Source organism: Takifugu rubripes, chromosome 8, assembly GCF_901000725.2.
Source record: "Takifugu rubripes chromosome 8, fTakRub1.2, whole genome shotgun sequence".
In the NCBI taxonomy this organism is placed as follows: domain Eukaryota; kingdom Metazoa; phylum Chordata; class Actinopteri; order Tetraodontiformes; family Tetraodontidae; genus Takifugu; species Takifugu rubripes.
In genome coordinates this window covers 9,685,217-9,705,314 of record NC_042292.1, presented here as the reverse complement: position 1 = coordinate 9,705,314, position 20,098 = coordinate 9,685,217, and the positions used below count along the sequence as shown (strand labels likewise).

General features: G+C 47.6%; 2 protein-coding genes across 10 annotated transcripts; both read left to right on the top strand.

Annotated features, from left to right (window-relative positions):
- Positions 1-305: 305 nt before the first annotated feature.
- Positions 306-12,309, top strand: als2b (alsin Rho guanine nucleotide exchange factor ALS2 b). 8 transcript variants are annotated; one of them, XM_029840424.1, is made up of 35 exons: positions 306-745; positions 1,097-1,173; positions 1,716-1,861; positions 2,176-3,086; positions 3,202-3,520; positions 3,645-3,819; positions 3,901-3,997; positions 4,121-4,198; positions 4,267-4,515; positions 4,794-4,965; positions 5,039-5,228; positions 5,318-5,383; positions 5,446-5,626; positions 5,699-5,830; positions 5,904-6,032; positions 6,128-6,151; positions 6,438-6,508; positions 6,686-6,752; positions 7,139-7,341; positions 7,413-7,478; positions 7,567-7,665; positions 7,763-7,927; positions 8,061-8,172; positions 8,598-8,675; positions 8,802-8,935; positions 9,006-9,170; positions 9,265-9,382; positions 9,474-9,631; positions 9,945-10,061; positions 10,136-10,312; positions 10,453-10,498; positions 10,668-10,729; positions 10,850-10,999; positions 11,236-11,332; positions 11,418-12,309. In XM_029840424.1, the coding sequence occupies exons 2-35, from the start codon at positions 1,154-1,156 to the stop codon at positions 11,454-11,456; spliced, it is 5,013 nt and encodes a 1,670-aa protein (XP_029696284.1). In that variant the 5' UTR covers positions 306-745; positions 1,097-1,153; the 3' UTR covers positions 11,457-12,309. The 8 variants fall into 8 exon arrangements, with proteins under 8 accessions (XP_029696284.1, XP_029696282.1, XP_029696278.1 ...); XM_029840422.1 differs by having other exon boundaries at positions 307-745; positions 2,176-3,113; positions 9,286-9,382; XM_029840418.1 differs by having other exon boundaries at positions 307-745; positions 2,176-3,113.
- Positions 12,310-12,397: 88 nt separating this feature from the next.
- On the top strand, positions 12,398-19,972 carry mpp4b (MAGUK p55 scaffold protein 4b). 2 transcript variants are annotated; one of them, XM_029840376.1, is made up of 22 exons: positions 12,398-12,861; positions 13,291-13,373; positions 13,455-13,576; positions 13,815-13,892; positions 13,970-14,053; positions 14,395-14,526; positions 16,153-16,234; positions 16,316-16,401; positions 16,489-16,563; positions 16,640-16,836; positions 16,982-17,040; positions 17,137-17,154; positions 17,221-17,262; positions 17,336-17,356; positions 17,447-17,461; positions 17,727-17,768; positions 17,926-18,096; positions 18,298-18,378; positions 18,467-18,560; positions 18,723-18,831; positions 18,972-19,106; positions 19,305-19,972. In XM_029840376.1, exons 2-22 carry the CDS (start codon positions 13,310-13,312, stop codon positions 19,494-19,496), a joined length of 1,899 nt encoding a protein of 632 aa, XP_029696236.1. In that variant the 5' UTR covers positions 12,398-12,861; positions 13,291-13,309; the 3' UTR covers positions 19,497-19,972. The 2 variants fall into 2 exon arrangements, with proteins under 2 accessions (XP_029696236.1, XP_029696237.1); XM_029840377.1 differs by lacking the exon at positions 17,336-17,356.
- The last annotated feature ends 126 nt before the right edge of the window (positions 19,973-20,098 follow it).

Genomic DNA, 20,098 nt, shown 5'->3' with positions numbered 1-20,098 from the left:
ACACATTTCCTTTTTTTAACTTCCGATATTAACAGCTAAGTAAAAGTAAAACAAAACCTTGTCCCCCTGGAGGACTGAGAACCGACACCAGCATCTCTGTGTCCTTGTTTGACAGACATGCAGGTCCACGTTCTTCAGACCTAAGGACTCCAAAGTGTCTCAGAGATCAGCTGTTGGATGTCTGCAATTCTGTGTGTGTGTGTGTGTGTGTGTGTGTGTGTGTGTGTGCGTGTGCGAGAGAGAGAGAGCGATATTTGTCATGGTGTTGAATTTATTATTTCTGGAACTCTCCTGACCACTACTGTACTTCAAGTCGAGCTACAGAGAAAACTATGCCTGTGACGTCATTGTCTTGTCGAACAACGACATAATTTGACACAATAATCGTTTCATTTCTTTTTGAATGAAATTGCACAAGAACATTGTACAAAAAGCCGAGATTCTATCGAATGTTTTTCACATTTGCAAACACAATAACATAATATCCATACATCCATCTCAACGGTGGTTGAGAACAAACGCGCCCGATCATCACCCAGTTGACGATCTTCGGCTGCGGTCTGTGGGGCTGCCTTGGCGGGTAAGATAATGGCCGAGCATCACACTGTTGACGATCTATGGCGGCAAGCTCCGAGTCTGACGCGAATTATTTATCCCGCATGTAACAGCTCAACATCGCAAACGCTAAATGTCTGGCTCCACTTTCTTGTTAAGCGCTTCCGACAGTGACGCGAAGAGGACCTTGGTAAGAAATGTCCTTATAAATGGCCAGTCAAACCAAACAGAGAGTCACGTTTGTAGCCCCGTTGACAGACGGCAGCGTTGGCTAATGCTAACAGCGGCTAGCAGGGTAGCAGCCAGCTGCAGAGGCGTAAACATGGGAACGCTCGTCAATCACCAGAAAATAGAGCCGCATGAGCCGGTCACGCAGAGACAAGTGGCATATCATTTGACATTTCTTAATTCCGAGTCGATTTTCTAATATTTGTGTCCTTCAATCGAGGCTATTAGACTTGAGGTCAGCTAAATAATAGAAGTTATTAAGTAAACAGCTTTGACTGTCTTCTCTGATGATCATGGCGTGTTTTGATTGCAGGTCTGTGTAAAGTCCTGTATGTCAGTATGACATGCTGATAGAGGATCAGCCCCCTCGATGGAAACCCAGAGGAAGAGGTCAGTGTGTTCAGGGTCCTCTGGATGGTTTTCGCTGTTTCTAGGCTGGATGTGGCCAACATGTGATGTGGCCCCCGGCTCATTTCTGCTTTCGCTCGCTAAACTTGTGCTTCTCCCCAGGAGGAAGCGGGACACCACAACTGAACGAATCTGCTGCACACACATTTAATCGTTTTGCATTTGTTCTCTCCAGTCTTTTTTTTTTTTTTTTAAACTTCAATCTTAAACTGAAGTCAGAAGTTCTTCTTATCAGGAGTGGTTTCTGTCCCTTCGCCCTCCCTTGTTTCCTTAGCACAGGCATTTTCTTCCACCATTTTGTGACATATTCTTGGCTAAAATCTTTTCTTATTAATTACCGGTACTCGTATTCGAGACAGTGATGCATTTAGGAGCTTCAGTGAGATTGGAATAGATTCATGAATAGTGTGCCTAATGGAGTCTTAATGTGTCACTCCCTCCCCCTGTGGACAGTGTGTCATTGTTTCTGGTTTTAAGCTGCTAACAGGCTTTATCTCCTCTGCTTGTTTTTGGATGGAACTTAGCTCTGGGGATGACAGCGGTGGAGAGCGAGGACTGCTCCACATCTGGAAGGGTTACTCATGCAGCGTCACACCAGAAAGGACATTACTGTCCAGGCCTGTCCTCCAGGTTGCACTGGGCACATATCACGGCCTCCTACTCGTGGAAGGTACCCTCTGTTCTTTTATAATTCTGGGTGTGAAATGTCTTACATTTTTTATTTCTGACTTCTTGGGCTTTTTAATTGATTCCAGCTGGAAAAAACTCAGTATAGTTACTGGAATACTGTATTTGAGTATAATTTTAGGGAGCTTTATGCCAATATTTACACCTTTTTCCTGCTTTAGAAATGTTTATTGTGATTCCTTTTCCTCTTTGAAAAGCAGATTTGTAACTTTACTTTGAGAATTCCACCTAAACACATTTCCGAAATAATATCTGCTTTAGCCACAGTTTTACATTTGGAATAATTTTACATTCTAGGAGGACAAGTCTACAGTTTTGGTCAGTTGCCATGGAAACAGAGTCAAGGAGTGGTATTGGAGAAACTCACCCTGGAGAGTTCACTCAGCGGGCAGCAGGTCGTCGCCATCGCGGCAGGCAGCTACCACAGCGGCGCGGTGACAGACAGCGGCGGTGTCCACATGTGGGGGGACAATGGCTCGGGTCAGTGTGGCCTGTCCGGTCTAAAGACCATCCCCAACCCCACGCCAGTGGCTCTACTGGACCCAGCCGATAGTCTTCCACAAACAGTCCAAGTTCTGGAGCTGGCTTGTGGGGAGCAGCACACCCTGGCGCTGTCAGCCCAGCGGGAGGTGTGGGCCTGGGGCAGCGGCTGCCAGCTGGGCCTCAATACCACCATCTTTCCTGTGTGGAAGCCGCAGAGGGTTGAACATTTGGCGGGTCGTTATGTGCTGCAGGTGGCTTGCGGGGCTGAGCACAGTCTGGCCCTGGTTCGCTGCCTGGGCCAACAGGACGTCCAACATCCCCCTGTGGATAAATGCAGACAGTGCAACCAGCTCTTGTACACAATGACTGACAAGGAGGACCATGTCATCATCTCCGATTCTCATTATTGTGCACTTGGTGTGGAACGCAACAAGGAAGAGGCTGCATTGGAAGCGTTCACTCCTACACGGCCCATCAAAACGTCACCCTCAGAGCCAGCTCTCCCCTCCCAAACTCCAAATACCTCTCAACCACAGATGCCAGCGTCTGCTGGAGGTGCCGAAGACTCCAGTGACCCTCAGCTGGAGGCGGAGAACTCTGGGCCAGACTCGGCTCAGTCCGGAGGCAGTGTTGTTCCAGGCCTGAGGAGTTCTCTGTATCCTGATGAACAGGCTGTCAAAGACTACCTAAAGAAGCTGTCGGACAACATGCAGGCCAAGCACGAGGTGAAGAGCGGTCTGCATGCTCTGCTGGTGAGCGACGGCCTGTTGCTAACAGCCATAAAAAGGCAGGCATTTGGTTTTTGTTCATTTGATTAATTCCGCCCTGTGTTTCCTGCAGCCATCGACAAAAGGTCTCACTGCTTCCACCCCGAGCTCCATGCTCAACAACCTGGTGGCGTCCTGCGCTTCAGCCGTGGGGGAACGAGTTGCCTCCACCTATGAGGCGCTATCCTTAAGGAAGATGATGAACTTTTACCTCCCGTCTGGAGCGGTCCGAACAGGTTTGCCAGTGGGATTCATCCAGAATAAAACAGGGGAGCCCCTCTGGCAGGATGACTCAGTACAGGCTAAAAAGAGCTCAAGCACGGGGGACATCCATGAGGAAGATGGTGAAGGTCTGCGGCGCCGCCTGTCTCTCCCAGGACTCCTCTCACAGGGTGACTTGTAATTTTTTTTTTTGCTCTATTGTTACAAACACTTTTTTACCTATAGCCCCCAAATAGTGACAATAGTAGCCTTATTTCTGTTTCCGTAGCCTTATTTCTGTTTCCGTACACGCAGTGTCTCCGAGGCTTCTGAGGAAAGCCGGTCGTCACAGGATGCGTACAGGTGCTTTGATTCCACTGGAAGGTGTGCTACCCGAAGCACAGGAGGTTTTTCCTAGCCTGCAGACAGAGGTGTGGAGCTGGGGACGCGGTGAGCACGGACAGCTGGGCCAGGGAGACTGCCTGCCGAGGTATGAGAAAGATTGTCTTTAACCCCCTCCCCAACTGCACGGGAATAAGGCGTTGGAAAATAAGTGTGTTGATGTGTGTAGGTCCCAACCGCTGTGCATCAAGAGTCTAAACAATAAGGAGGTTGTTCAAGTGTCGGCTGGTGCTCATCATTCCCTCGCTCTCACTGCGCAGTCAGAGGTGTGTGTTCCATTTGCTTGTGACCCAAGGGGGGGAGGGTATGCAGATGAGCTCAGGGATGATGACGACTGATTACGCCTGTCTAGAGACGCAACATCAATCTCTAAGGGATTTTCTGTCCAGGTGTTTTCATGGGGAAACAACAGCTGTGGTCAGCTGGGACACATGGAGTCACCCAGCACCGTCCCCCGACTGGCAAAGGTGAGACTCAAAAGCGAGGTCACTCCCTGGTCAGAAAGAACATATTGAAGTGCAATTGTCTTCCCCAGCTCTCAGAGGGCATCCGAGTCTGGGACATGGCTGCTGGAGAGAAACATACACTTCTGCTTGCTGATGGTGACTGCGTTCAGCCGATCATCTATTACAGTGGACAGCAGGTGAAGGAGGGGGAGGAGGAGGTGGAGGAGGAGGTCTGCACCAAAGAGCAGCATCAGTTGGAGGCAGGAAAGGAGGAGGAGCAGCTGGTGGAAGGAGGAGGCTACACCAAGCAGCCTGTGCTGCTGCCATTCTGCATGAATGTGAGACCACAGCAGCTGATAAACTCCTCTTCTGTGACCGTGCAAATATGTCATTTAGGTCCAACACTCCGATTGCAGGAGTTGAACAAGAAGATAAAAATAGCAGGAATGGAAGTTAATAGTTTTAATAGAGCAAGTTCTCAGTCGCCCTGTGGTGATAAAAAAAACCTACAGGAATAAACACGCGATTAAAGATCTTGATGTGATGAGGATTGAATCTTTTTGCCTCTGAGGGGCCTCGCAGCAGACACGGTCAGTTCGGTTGTCCTCTGTTCCAGCTGCGATACGTGAGCAGCGTGTTTGCGGGCGGCCAGCGGTGCGCAGCGCTGTCCGACAGGAACGTGATGGGCTTCATCGCCAGCCTCCACGAGCTGGCGTCTTCCGAGCGGAAGTTCTACTGGAGGCTGTGCAACATCAAGACGCAGATAATACGGCCCTTACTGGAGCTGGGTGAGACTGTCGGGAGGTCCTCAGAATCATCCCAGACAGAATCAGAACGTCTCATCTGCTGGTTCCTCTGCAGAATCTCTGAGTTCAGCCCTGGGGAAGGTGGCCCTCGGGCTCCTGCAGACACTGGCAGGCCGCTTCAGCCTCTTGTGCCACTTGACAGGGCAGCATGCCAGCAGCCTCACCGCTAACGTTCGCCGGAGCCGGAGCGTGAGGAGCCTGCTGGTTCTCGACCACACCAGCCTCTTCCTTGACTCCTACTTCCAGTGAGTGCAGCAGGTTTGGGAGTTTCCTCCTGAAGATTCTGTGTGTGTGTGGATATTTCTGCCCTCAATTGTCTCATGTCGTTCCTCAGATACTGCTGTGCTGTGGGCAACCTACATGCGATGGGAGGCTTCCAGATTCTCACCAAACCGTCGCTGTGAGTTTAATATTTTTCTGAATTTGGAAACCCCGCGAAACACAGTTTTGGATTTATTGCAGAAGTAAATGTTTTTCCAGCGATTTCTTTGGGAAGAGTCCCGAGCTGCTTCAGAGGCTGTCGGAGTGCAGCGAGGACAACATCTCCATGGTTGACCTCCTGGTGGCCCTCTTCTACCTCCCGACTCAGCATCTTCCAGAATACAGCCGGCTGCTGCTCAAACTGGCCACCTGCTTTGAAGTGGTGGGTGATGCTGGTGATGTCACGAGCACAAGTCTTGTAACGCAGCGATAATATTAGATTTTCTGCGCTCAGACGTCCCCCGAGTACCAGAGGCTGCAGGACAGCTCCTCTAAGTTCGAAGCTTTGGCTGTCCAGCTGAAGAGGAGGAGAAAAGAGGTTGAATACACGTTCCATTTCTGGAAGAGCTTCCCTGGCAAGATGACGGTAAAGTTACCTGGGCACCATGTCCAGCCGCGCTGCCCGCACACGTAGATGACGGTTGTTGTCGTGTCGGCAGGACTCGCTGAAGACGCCTCATCGCCGGCTCATCTGCGAGAGCAGCAACAAAGCTCTGACCCTGCAGAATGCCGGCAGATTTTCCGTCAACTGGTTCATCCTATTCAATGACGCCCTGGTGCACGCACAGGTGAGCAGCGCACTTCCGCACGCTCCAGCTTTGGCACGTCACACTTCTCTTCTTCTCTGCTTACACCTTTGATGTGCTCTCCTCCGTGCTGTCAGGGTGTGGTGCCTTCTAAAAACCTTGTAAGTATGCAGCCAACTGCCATTTGGACTTCACCTCCGTCTCTCTCGCTCTACCTGTCTCCGTCCCTCTCCCTTTTGTTCTAATATTCTGTCATTTTAATCCCATTTTATTCTCCTTTTTCCTCCGTGCATCCTTGTATTTGGTGTCAAATTTTCCCTTTTTACTGTTTTTGAGGTCTGTTTTACTTTATTTTTAGTCACTCCAATTATTCATTTATGGCAAAAATCAAATATTTCAACTATTGTCTGTCTGTCTTTCTCCCTCTCTTTCTTTCTTCACCCCCAGTTCTCCACTCATCACGTGTTCCCTTTGACCACACTGTGGGTGGAATCCATCCCAGAAGAAAACACTGGCCAGTAAGTCTGCTCAACCACAGAAAATAAATGTTTGACATAAGTACAGAATTAGAATTAATTTTGGATTCGTTCATTATGTATTTTAAAGGAAAGTAGAAATGTTGTTGTAGGATTTGGGTTGTGTGGACCACATGTTGTCGCTGTGATAGAGAGACCCGTGTGTGTATTTGTGTGCAGATATGGGCTGAAGGTCATCACACCAGAAGAGACCTTCACCCTGCTGGCGTTGTCCCCGATGGACAAGGTAAATACACAATCCTGTCTGTAAATATATGCTGGACTATTTGGACAGAGGATCATCACTATTAACCTGACTGGTTTTGAGGGTATGATGAAGACTTTGTACAGAATTCATGGATTTGTCTTCATATGTCTGTTTCTGCTCATCGTCACTGAGAGCAGATTATAGATGTATACAGCTCAGAATTCATCTTCTGCTCCTGTCGACAGTCACAGCATCAGGAAACAGCAGACATTCCCGCTCATGTCAGAACCGTGTTGGCCAAATGATCATCAGCCACATCTTTATCTTCATCATTCTTATCCAGCTTGTTTCATCTGTTCCAGACGGGACGGTTCTCAGTCTGAATGATCAAAAGGTCTAAGAACTGCATCTGTTTTGGGTTCTAGACCAAGTGGCTTCGCTCCATTCAACAGGCGGTGGATCAGGCCTTGAGCGGCTCAGGGCAGGACGGGGCGCCTGTCATCACCGGCTTGGGCCAAAGAGTGGAACCTCCTGTCTGCAGAACTGCATCGTACACCTTTTACAAGGAGGGACGGCTGAGAGACGCCACATACGAAGGAAGTTGGTGCGCTGGAAAACCCAATGGAAGGTTGGACTGGCACGCTCGGAGATAACATTCAGTTGAAAATATGGAATATTGAGCTGGATTGGTTGTTTTAGGGGAGTGTTAAAATGGCCTGATGGGAGAATATACACTGGAACATTCAAGAATGGCTTAGAAGATGGGTGAGCTTCTATCCATTATTATTCTCTTTGCTGCATCAATGTTTACAACAAGCACAGGCTGCTGATTCTGTCTTGTTTTTCAATGTAGGTTTGGTGAATTCATCGCTCCCAATAAGACGCTAAGCAAGAGTGATTTCTACGAAGGTCACTGGAAGGATGGCAGGATGCACGGCCTTGGAACGTACAGGTAAGCAGCTTTAGAATGGCGGCTATTGGATAAGGTGCAGATGTGTGTCCTCCTCCAGCAGTTTTATGTTGAACAACTGTCCTGTGCGTGTCTGCAGATATGCGAACGGTGAAGTCTACGACGGATCCTTTCAGGACAACATGCGACACGGTCACGGCATGCTCCGCAGTGGCAAACTTAACACATCATCCCCCAGTGTCTTTATTGGCCAGTGGCTCCAGGACAAGAAAGCCGGCTATGGAGTCTTTGATGACATCACAAAGTATGTTTGCTCCAACCAGCAGCGGAGTTGCTGAAATGCTTTTTAAATGTTAAGATTGTCTGATCTAAACGACTATATGTTGCTGCACAGGTTGCATGTTTATGCGTTTTCTTTTTATGTGTTTTCCTTCCAGAGGCGAGAAGTACATGGGCATGTGGCAGGATAACCAGCGGCACGGCACCGGCGTTGTGGTCACTCAGTTTGGATTGTACTACGAAGGAACCTTCAAAGAGAATAAGATGATGGTACCCTGCCTTCTCCCTGCTTTTAATGAGGGGACCCTTTCTAAAAAAGCAGAAAATGCATTCAGATGAAAAATGTGTCAGAGAAACAGACAAATGTGTTACAGTGTGGAAAACGTGCTAGGAGCACTTTGAGGACGCCTTGTGAGCCGCTCTGGCTTTACCAAGCATGAGGTTGTGACCGCCTATTTAAACTAAGTGCTGACTATCAGTGCAGAGAAAAGCCTAGAAGAATCTGTCTAAGTCAAGTACGGGTTGATACAACAGCATGTCAAAGAGTGCCGAGCACATTCTTAATGGACAGATGATGTGTTGTCAAGGAGCTCCAGATTTTGCTGTTGTTGTTGCTGATGATGAAATGAAGCATAAAGTTTGATCCTCTGCATGAACAGTGACCTCTGCTGACCAGGCGCTAACACTGTTTTTAGGGCACGGGTATCCTGGTTTCTGAGGATGACACCATGTACGAGGGCGAATTCTCTGATGACTGGACTCTCTCTGGAAAGGTGAGCAATGGACCCAGATTAAATCCCCAAAAATGTTTAATGTCCAGCACCCTGAATATCCTGTCCTATTAAAGAAATGTCATAAAAAGCGTATACATAATATTCAAGCGCGTCCCGCTCACGTAGGGTGTGCTGACCATGGCGAACTCTGACTACCTGGATGGCTCCTTCAGCGGCGAGTGGGGCTCTGGCCTCAAAGTGACAGGCTCTTACTTCAAACCACACCTGTTTGACACTGACAAGGACACGGCCCATCCCCTGTGAGTGTGCAGAGATCCAAACTGTACAAACCAAACAACCTTCCTCATTTACCTGTGTGTGATGCGGCAGGAAGCTGGGTCGTCTGTGTGTGTGTGCGGAGGAAAAGTGGCGGTCTGTGTTTGAGGAGTGTTGGAGCCAGCTGGGCTGTGAAGAACCCGGGCAGAGAGAGAACCAGAAAGCCTGGGAGAACATTTCTGCAGCCCTCACCAGCAACCGCAAACACATCCTAGACAGGTAGTCCGACTCTTCCCGTCCACAGGGAAATGCTGCTAAAGTACTACCTGTGTGGTCGTTCACCAGTCTATCTTAAATGTGATTTGTGTCCCAGTCACGATATGTTTTCTCGAAGTCAAAGCAAGCTTCTGGAGAGCTTGGAGGTCATCCCCCGTCACTCTGGACCAATCACCGCTGAGAGATACGACGCCATCCGCCTCTACCTCATCAAGGTGAACCGTCAACACCAAAGCATGAAGGAACATCAGCAATGTTGTGAGCACAATTCGGAAGTATTCACCTACTTCTGGTTTCAACCTCCAGGCGTGCGACACCCCGCTGCACCCTCTCGGTCGGCTGCTGGAGACTCTAGTCGCGGTCTATCGGATGACCTACGTCGGTGTTGGAGCGAACCGCCGACTGTTACCTCAGGCCGTGAAGGAGATCAAGTCTTACCTGAACCGAATCTTCCAGATTGTCCGGTAGAGAGATTCAAACTGATTTCATCTGGTTTGTTTTTTTTAAGGACTGGGATGTTATTTAGTAAATGTAAAGTTAAAAGTGTACATGCTATTTGTTGTCTGTAACCATAACTATGCATGATGAACACACGCAACAGAAAAAGTCTATAGTAAACGCCAGTGGTTGTTTGGCTTTTTGAGGAGGCGTTTCATCCAGGGTGACCACGCCTCTCGCCCGAAGGCGGTTGGGATCGGCTCCGCCCCCAGCAGAGCAAAAGTGGTTAGAAACTGGATGGATGGGAACAAATCCTAAACATCAACACCTTCTCTGTAGGCTTCTTTTCCCAGAGCTGCCAGAAGAAGGCGGTCTAATTCCAGATGTGAACACCAGCGTCCAAGAGCAGAGAGAGCAAGACGCATCTGATACTCCAGTATTGGCAGCAAAACCAGGGTAAATACTGGTGGGGATGAGGGCTGGAGGCCTTGGTGCTCCTCAGAGGTCTTTAAAGAGCTGGTCTTTCCCAGGGTTGTGGTGAGCGGCTCTTCTCTGCTGCTTCCTATCCTGTTGCCTCGGCTCTACCCACCACTCTTCACGCTCTACGCTCTGGACAGTGAGCGTGATGATGACGTGTACTGGGACTGTGTCCTTCGCCTCAATAAGCAGCCTGACCACGCCCTGCTGGCCTTCCTGGGTGTCCAGCGGTAGGTTACCAGTCTCTAGAAATCTTCTTCAATATAGCTTTTGCATGTTTTCTACATGAATGAGAACAACAACTGAAATCCTGGAAAGAGTAAAAAAATAGCTTTATTATTGAACTGGAAATGTTTCCTTTTCCCATCAGGAAATTTTGGCCTGTTTCCATAGCAACACTGCAGGAAAAGCAGCAGGTAGGAATTCAGCTCAGGTGTTAATCTGGAAAACAAATTGGGGACGTTAGAGGATTTTATGGCTTCATTGTATTGTAGTATTAGGGCTGGAAATAAAACAGTCTGTCTTTGTGTGTGTGTGTGCGTGTGTGTATGTGTGTGTGTGCCCGTGCACCTGCCCGTGCTCCAGGTTCTGTCCAGCACCAAAGATCTCTGCTTCTCCTCGGCTGTGGAAACTCTTCAGCAGATCAGGTTTCCGATTTATTCCGATTCTGTTGGTGTGCAGTGTTGGACAAGCAGCCCCCAATAGTCACATTCACATTGTGTGACCCAACAACATGTCCCAAAAGTCTCTTTGCTGTTGTTTTTCAGTACGACGTTCACGCCATCAGACAAGCTGCAAGTGATTCAGCTCACCTTTGAGGAGATCACACAGGAGGTTCAAACCCTGCTGAAGCAGGACTTCCTGTGGTCAATGGATGACCTGTTTCCTGTTTTCCTCTATGTGGTGCTGCGTGCACGGTCAGCAACCCCCCTAAAAGATAGTTGAAACTAAAAAAATTTAAAAAAGAGACTAATAAATGACACGTGTTCGAAGCACTGGACAGCAAAGATAGGAAAAAGTGAAGATTCTCACTTTGACTCCCACACGTGTCAAAGATTTGTCTTCAATGATTTACTGATAAAGATCTGATTTCTTTGTGATCGTTTAAATCAGATCTAGAAGTTTTGCTGAAAATGTTTCATTTGGTCCTCAGAATCAGGAACCTGGGGTCGGAGGTCAGTCTGATTGAAGACCTGATGGACCCCTGTGTCCAGCATGGCGAGCACGGCATCATGTTCACCACACTCAAGGTGTTGTAACAGGGTTTCTGTTGACATGACGACGGCACCGTTTCACCGTTTACATGCCTGAACGCAGGATTCTGCTGTGTTTCAGGCTTGTTACTACCAGATTCAACACGAGAAGATCACGTAAAGTCCCCCTCAGCCCTGGCGTCACGGCCACTCGGAAGCGGAGGATGGTAACAAGCTGCAGGCGGCCGCTCTGAAGACACGGCCACTTTAATGACCTCGTAACCACGGACTTGTGAATGTTCTCAGACTTGAGATCTGTTGAATATTTTAGATCTGACATGAAGGTTATTGTGAACGAGATGACGTCTGTTTTTGAGCTGCGTTTGGTTCGTAAAGTCTGTCTGAATGTTTAAGGTACGAGTTTCGTACATCGTGCTGTGATATGAATCAGAGTTAAGAAGTATCGTAGTAATTATGCTCACTTCAGTATTTGTTCATGTTGAGTAAGATTCAGAGAGTACAGTTATTATTCTAGAGCTTCAAAATGTTATTTTTTTTAGATTTTATTTTCGTTGTGAATCCAGGGAGGAAAAATCAGAATGTTGTGGTAATGTTCAGAACTTTGATGGGACAGCGACGCACATCCACTCAGAAGCGGCTGCAGGTGGCGCTCCAACAGAACCCGGCTTCACTCTCCCATCGTTTCTCTGCACCATCTGTTGATGCTTTTAAAACCATTTCTGAGAGCTCATGCAGGTTATCTGAAGGCTTAGACGGATGAATGAGCTCTTTACTCCTTTTCTGATTGTCCGGCTATAAAAAGGTGGGATCACAGAACTCTCAGTTTAACACATTTTTTTCCTGCTAAAACGGACAGAACCGTTTTTAAATCGTTTTTGCCACACTGACATTTTTACACTGACTCGGAACACGCGAAGCACGCAGCGTTTAAAGTGATGGGTTTGGTCCAAGACTTTTATTTCTGTCAGGTTGAATGTGACGCAAAAATAAACCTGCTATGGGTGGTGATAGTTCCTCCGTCTCTTTTTATTTCATGTTTTTTTTTTGCCACATAAAACAGTGTTCCTCCGTTTATTACCTTTACCTGGTAACAGCGTGGCGCCTCCAGCTGCTGAGCGGCGGATGATGGAGATGCAAGATGAAGCGCTCACAGCGACTCTTCTTAATTTCGTGTTCGTGCAGGATCGAAGTTGCGTTTCAAAAGACGACCTGCGAGGGAAAAAGTTTGATCTGCAGAGAATTTCTCTGGATCCTCGCGGCGATGCGTCCTAATTCAACAGCATCGGGGACCGACTCAGTTGAGTTTGACCTGGAAACCTGCATCTCTTCCTCCTGCGTGAAGGAGTTAAGACGATTTGGCGGCAGAGGAGAAGGCCAGGCGGTGAGGGGTGGAACCGGCAGCCACAGCCTGCAGCTCACTTGTCCTGGGATTAAGCGGGATCTGGAGAGATTACAATCCGCACTCTCCTGTTCTTGCAGCTCCATGCAATCGTTGGTTTGTTCGGCCTCTCTGGAGCGCTTCAGTTGTCGTCACCGCTGATTTCTGCAGGAGCTCACCGGCAAAGGTAAGATTTGGGAAAGAGAGGCTGTGATGAAGATGACGATGATGACTGATGGGGACATCAGAGATATCAGAATCCTCCCTCATCTGTAATTACAGGAGCCTCCACGTTTCTTTACGCTTGCGATGGGAGATTATGGTGCTGTCATACTGAGATACACTAGAAAAGAAAGAGTCTCACTCCTAGCTTGGTTTAGGGAAGTTACATATTTAAGGGTTTGCAGACATTCGTGTATTTGTGCGTGTGAAAAATGTTATTTACATGTTTAGAGCGTGTAAAACAGATTTCCACAGCAGTGACGTGCTGCTCCGTCACACCGTTTCTGGTGTTTTCCCGTTTTTATAACATTTAGCGCTCTAAATAATTTAAACATCAGTCAATTTGTGATGCAGATTCTCCGGCGCACTCTCAGGGTTTTTCGTGTTTTTGCAGATTGAAGGTCAGAGGTCAGATGACCATGAGGCAGGCAGCTGAAGCTCAGCTGTTAAACCCCCACTGTGACCTGGGGGAGGAAGGTCAGTGGCTGCCTGACACCTCTGCTGAGATCTGCTGCCAGAATTACAGTGTGTGTGTGTGTGTGTGTGTGCGCCCCGCAGGTCTCCGTCAGATCCTCACAGATGTGATTGAGGAGGTGAGACAGTCTATCAGTCTGGACATCGATGGAGGAGATGTGGTCCACAGTCTCCTGAACGCCTCGTGGCTGCAGTCACTGCTCAAGGTCTGTCATCGCCTTTGGGGTTGTTGTTTGTTGTTGTTGTTATTCTTGTTAAATTTGCAGGTTCCCCTGGGTTCACGGCCTCAGAAATGTAAACTAGAACCATCCTTTCTTCTTCACTGTGCTTTTGCTGCAGCTCCTCTCGTGTTGTTCTTCTAAAAAAGAATGTGTAGTCATGGTAAATTTGTTGGTCAGACTGCTGAAATTGGACCTTCTCACACCGCGACCTTGTGTTTCTAAGGTATATGAGTGTCTCCAGAGGTTCCTGGGGGACTCTCCAGCACCGGTGTTGAACAATGCTACAGGAGTTTTGTTTCAGGTGACGCTCACACTCGTCTTTCATTTTGTTGCTTCTGTTCATGTTTTTTTAAATCATCTGGTTTGTGGCTGCTGCAGCTGCTGATCGATGTCAGAGCGTTACAGGCCTGCTCGGAGGATGCCAAGGAACTCTGCCATCTGCTGAGACAGCCCCACCTTCAGGTCAGGAGAATGGTTGCATTTGAACTTTTCAATATGAAAGAGCTCGGGTAAAAAAAGATGCAGCATAAAAGAGTTTTGAAACCCTCCAAATTCAGTAAATCTGTGTTTTCATTATAAAAAAAGACCATTTTCTTTGTTTTTCTCTTCTGGGAAGCACATGAGAGTCAAAACACCAAAAATAACTTCAAAACTAGACCAAAATAGAAAAATAAGAGTACTGTAAACTCAGATTTGGTGTTTTACCTATTGAAACAGTTGTAAATATCTTTAAAGATTAGTTGACAAGCTAAAATAGAAGATGGACTGTGGGTTAAAAAGCAAGACTTCCCAATGTTTCACAGGCTCTCCTCTCAGCTCACGATACGGTGGCCCAGAGGGACTACGGTCCTGTTCTGCCTCCGATGCCTGATGAGCTGCCAGATGATGAAGAGGCCACCAGGACGGTGTGTCTGGTCAAGAACAATCAGCCTCTGGTGAGCAAGAGGTCACACAGCAAATAAAGGTTTCAGCTCCAGTCAGATTGGATCGATTTTTATCTAATGTCTGATCGCCTCAGTGCTCTTTTTATGTTCATTGTTGTGATGATCAGATGAGAGCTGATGTTTGAATTTATCTCCTGCCCTTTGATTAATTTAATTCTGCATTTTGTTTCTTGGCAGAAGGATTTCACAGGTGAAATCTCTTTTATTCTGACTCCGCCTCCTCATTTTGCCACAGGGTTTAATAATTAAATATACTGTACCTGCTGGAACAAGATTAGGAAAATCTCTTTTTTTTTTTTTAACCAGCAGTTTCTCCGCCTTTTAATTTCAACATTTCCTTCGATCAGAGAGGCAGACTGCCGGGTGGCTCGTCCCACAGTCACTGGGACACCCTGAGACGTCTGACCCAGCAGAAAGTCCGTCAGACCGGTGCATTTAGGGCCAGCTCTCGTGTCAGGAATTCCCGGTGTCGCATTCGTACGGGCAGCAACTCTCCGCCGGGGTCGGCAGGAGCACTTTGGCCACGCCCCCTCCCCTGCTGTAAGCCAATTAGCAAAAGTCCTGTCGGTCATAAGAGCAGTCAGTCTTCCAATCTGATCTGGGATCAAAGCCTGAACTGGTCCGCACCTTTGATGTCTGGCTCTGTTCTGATCGGTGAGAAAAGCTGCTCGCCTGGGTCTTACTTTTCTCCCATTTTTCATTCGTTCTTACGGATGTTTTTCTTTTTTCAGACAACGTTACGACAGAGCTTGACCGTGGAGATGAAGTCCGACCTGGGACGTCTCCCGCATGTCTCCATGTTCCATGCTACTCCAGCGTACCTCGGTGCTGTCTGACAGCCTTGCCTCCAGGGCCTCGAACTTCTCATGTCCGCACTGCTCCTCCGAGTCCCAGGCAGCTTCCTCGCATGGCCGCCTGCGTGCAGCTCACCAAACAGGCCAGTTTGGATGAGCTGAGGACCACAGTGCAGCTGGCTGCCACCTCTATGGAGAGCAGCATCAGAAGCATCGAGGTGCTTGGTGACAAGATGGCCGCCACCACGGAACGCCTGTCAGACACAGTACACGACAGCTGCCAGGCCTTGGACCTCCTCACACGGGCGGTGGACCAGCTGCAGTCCGTCCTGGCTGGCTCCCAGAGTCAGATTCTGGTGAACCAGAGAGACGGCACCGCCCAGGAACTTCCAGAGAACCAGCAGGAGCTTCTCTCCCTGACCCATCAGTCAAGATGTTCTGGGCGTTCCAAGGAAGCACCGGCCAGGTCTCAGAGAACCAGCTGGTCAACTGGGAACGCCAACAGGAAACCAAATTCCAGCTGAGTTCCAGAAGAGGGAGGAAGGGTGACCTGAAACACGGGAGGGCTTCTTAAAGAACCAACCTTTGGGTTCTGATAGTGGAATCTGATCCTGCAGACGCCTGCAGCGGTACTGACGTTCATGTTCCGCTTTTTTCCCATGGCAACCTTTCATTTTCCCCTCTCAGCTCACCTGCCACATCCATTCGTTCCTGTGTTTGATTGCTTCGTCTCCATTTCATGAATCAAAGATCCTCGGTTGGTCCGATGCGTGGCTTGGTTTGAGTTCCACAGGTTTGTCTTTTTTTCCTCCTTCTGTTCCAGGGAGCAACGATAAAGAGACACGAGATCACCGGGGAGATTTTCATCGCCCGCGTGATTCACGGCGGCCTGGCTGATCGAAGCGGTGAGCTGCCACCTGGAGCGTCCTGTCCCGCTCGCCGTCTCTCTGCTTCGTCCTTTTAATCAGGAGAATCATCTTTTTTAGGTCTGCTGCACGCAGGGGACAGAATCATCGAGGTGAACGGTTTCTCTGTGGGTGGGATGGATCCTGAGCAAGTCATTCATGTTGTGGTAAAAATAATAATGAATAATTATAATAAAGGCATTGGACCGGGTGCTTTGTGTCTCCTAAATTGGATTTGGATGTCTCTTAACCAGCAAGCGAGGTCACAGGGTACCATCATGTTCAAGGTGGTTCCCATCACCGAGAGGCCGGTTCACCAAGAGATGATGGTAGGTCGTCCTCCCCGCCAGCTGCTTCAATCCACTTATTCCATCATCGTCACGCCTTTCTTGACCGGCTCCTCAGCTGTACGTCCGGGCCATGGTGAACTACAACCCGCAGCAGGACCCGACCATCCCGTGTGCTGACGCCGGCATTAGCTTCAGTAAAGGCGACATCCTGGAGATTGTGGACCAGACGGACGCTCTCTGGTGGCAGGCCAGGAAGCTTCCCAGCGACGCCTGCTGCGCCGGCCTCATCCCGTCGTCCAGTCTTCTCAAACGGTGCGAGACGCCTCCAACCACGCAGGAGATCCGAGACATGTTTGGAGTTGTTATAAAAGCTTCTGGCGCTTTTTTGGAAAAACAAAGATAACACGCTTTTACCTGTGACACGGTCTAACAAAGAACTCTTTTCTGTTGCTAACAGGAAGCAGAGGGAGCTGTGGTGGTCGCAGCCTTACCTGCCTCACGCCTGCATGCAGATCTGTAAGCCCCGCCTCTCTACTTCAGCTCAAATGTCAATCACAGGCCCAAGGCCACGCCCACTCAGTAGTTTTTCATTGTCTTTCATGCTAACTGAAGTGAGCACGGTCGAGGAAGGTAAGCACAGGTTTCTGCGTCTGAGATTTTTCTAGTCAGAGATGAAACTCTATTTCGTTCCTGCAGAAGAAGATTTGATGGCTATCGACGACAAATTCGTGGAAGCAGGTAAAACCTCACCTTTCGTTTTAGTAACTGTGGAGTTTTGAGGCTTTTCTCACTGTCTGTTTCCTCCGGTCAGACGAGGAGACGTTTGAATCTGGTAGGTAAGTTCCCTGATGTCAATCATTCATCCTTTTCACAATTACTGAATCTTTTTTTTCCCCATCTAAACTCATCATCAAACCCACAGATGAGCTCAGAGAAGGTGAGAAAACCCTGGAATTGAGTTTCAAAGTCTTTAAATTTCATGTTTTCATTGTTTTTGATAAAACAAATATAATTGCTCAGAGGTTTGTTATCCCCTTTCATCCTTTATGTACAATTCAACCTTCTGTTGCTCTCCTGTTATCAGCAAATATTGGATCAAATAAGTGATCAGATGTTAATCTTTAGGACTCCGTATATGCGGCGCAGTTGATGACACTTGTACGTGTGAGAGTTTATATTTGCTTCCCTTCATCTTTAACCAGAGAACGACGATTTCAGCAGCAACTCTGAGGGCATCTTCTCAGGTACGTCTTCGCCTCCAGCTCCCATGATTAATCACTAGAAAGTGACATACTCACTTTTCTAGATTGTCCCACAAACGTTCGTTGCATCTTTTCTGTGGAATTTTATTGGGTTTGTTGAGGTAAAGCCTGATAAGAACCTTTTTGAATTCTCTGTTAGCTGGTTTCAGGCGCAGCCTTCGTCTGTGTCGGCGACGGTTTTATAGCACCACTCAGCTACCCGGCCACACCCGTTGCCCTAGCAACTGCAGCACTCTGAACGTCCCCTATGAGGAGGTAGTGCGCTACCAGCGTCACCCACACGACGCTCATCGCCTGATTGCTCTGCTGGGTACGGACATGTGTGCTGACATGTCAATGTTTACTTCCTGTTTACTTCCTTTTTAAAAACACAGTAAATCCCTGATATGGCTGAAGCCATCTTTGACTGATGATGTCATTTGTAGCCAGATGTTCACACAAGCCGGTTCAGATTTATTAGGTTGTCAGAAAAGTTGCCATGATTTTTTGCCATGTTTTTGCCAACTCTCAGGTCCGTCTGGAGTGGGAGTGAATGAGCTGAGGAAGCGCTTGATAGAAACGAACCCTCGCCTCTTCCAGGGGGCGGTGCCTCGTACGTAGCGCCACTTTGAGACTGAATCCACTGGAAATCTTGAATCGCTGTGTGACTGTGATTTGCTGAGGCTTTATCAAACTTCCAGATACCACCAGACCGCCAAAAGGTTACGAGGAGCCGGACAGAGATTATCACTTCACCAGTAGAGAGATCTTTGACAGCATGATTTACAAGAACAGGTGAGTGGGCGCCTCCTCGCTCGCCTCCTATGTGTTTGACGCCTTATTGGGAGGAAGGCGGAGTCCAATGACCTCGTTTCCACCTCATTTAAAAGACTAAAGCCACATTTCAGCTGATTCTCCTTCAGATGACTGGTTGAAAAAAAAAAGTATGTTCGGCAGGTTTCTGGAATATGGTGAATACAAAGGAAATCTGTACGGCACCAGTATCGAGTCAGTGAAAGATGTTCTGAGCAGCGGCAAGATCTGCGTCATTGATATTGAGCCAAATGTAAGTACGAGACAGAGGTGTTGTCATGGTAACCCTTTCTGATAGTGGTCCCACAACAGTGAAAGGTCGAAGATCATTTTAAATCGGTCATTGGGGATCACTCCATCTCCATCAAAACCTTGTATCTGTATCTGTGTCAGGCCATTCAGGCAGTCAGGACTCACGAACTGAAGGCCTACGTCATCTATGTGAAGCCACCAACACTGGAGCGCCTCAGGGAGTCCAGGAAAACTGCCCACATCACCACCACCTATTATGTCAACCGCCCATTCCAGGTGAAGTTCACCATTGTTTAGAAAGGACACAACCTGCTCACAGCAGTGGTAACATGTGGCTGATCTTTCCAGTTTTTATATTTTACAAAATAAAAGCACATATTTGATCAATGGTGATTTTCAGAAAGCATAAATTCTAATCTATTTTCCGTGGTTTCTGAATCATCTTATTGATTCCTGCTCATGAACTACCAACAGGACGAAGACTTGCAGGAGATGGAAGCAGCCGCTCAGAAGATCGAGGCTCAGTATTGGCAGTTCTTTGATCACGTCATTGTGAATGATGAGCTGCAGGACACGTGCGCCCAGCTACTGACGGTAGTGAACAAATCACAGGATGAGCCTCAGTGGGTCCCCACCAGCTGGATCCGACCCAACACCCAGCTGTGAGATGGACAGAAAGGGAACCCTTTACAATCTTAAAACTTGAAATGGGTTTATGCTTGCATCAGCTGCACAGTGATTTATTTCATGTCCAAAAATTAAATTATTCCTGAGAATGTTTCTCAATGTCAGTACTTCCCTGACACACAAATATTTCCTTTATTATTAAGAAACTTACCAGAAGTTTGTTTCTACTTTGATATTTATGTCATCTGGCTTCACTTGAAGAATGTGTGTTTTCTTTTCTCTATTTCTCCATGTTCGTTTCAGTGTTGGTGACTAGTAATATAACAATTTGAATTCTACAGTAATTACAGAATTTATTGTCATTAGTTCCCTGGGAATACATTTGAAATTTTTTTCATAATGTTGTAATTATGGGTTTGTATATGCCTTAGTATGTTTTCATTGTTTTCTGTGATTTTTAAAAATATATATTTTATTTACTGGTCACAGATGTGTTTGATATTGGCACTCTCCTTTCCTCCTCCTCATGTAATAATAATAACAACAATTATTATTATCGTTGTTGTAGTGATTAGTAGAATTATTTTGAATTCGGTTGTCTATCCTTATAAGCAGCGACAGGGGGCGCTGCTGATCCTAAC

Coding starts and splice junctions, on each gene's coding strand:
- als2b (XM_029840418.1), top strand. CDS start 1,154: ATGGAAACCCAGAGGAAGAG. Junction 6,033..6,127: donor ACGCCCTGGTGCACGCACAG/GTGAGCAGCGCA, acceptor CCGTGCTGTCAG/GGTGTGGTGCCTTCTAAAAA. Junction 10,062..10,135: donor GTATTGGCAGCAAAACCAGG/GTAAATACTGGT, acceptor GGTCTTTCCCAG/GGTTGTGGTGAGCGGCTCTT.
- mpp4b (XM_029840376.1), top strand. CDS start 13,310: ATGACCATGAGGCAGGCAGCTGAAGCTCAGCTGTTAAACCCCCACTGT. Junction 16,235..16,315: donor CGGCCTGGCTGATCGAAGCG/GTGAGCTGCCAC, acceptor CATCTTTTTTAG/GTCTGCTGCACGCAGGGGAC. Junction 18,097..18,297: donor TCGCCTGATTGCTCTGCTGG/GTACGGACATGT, acceptor GCCAACTCTCAG/GTCCGTCTGGAGTGGGAGTG.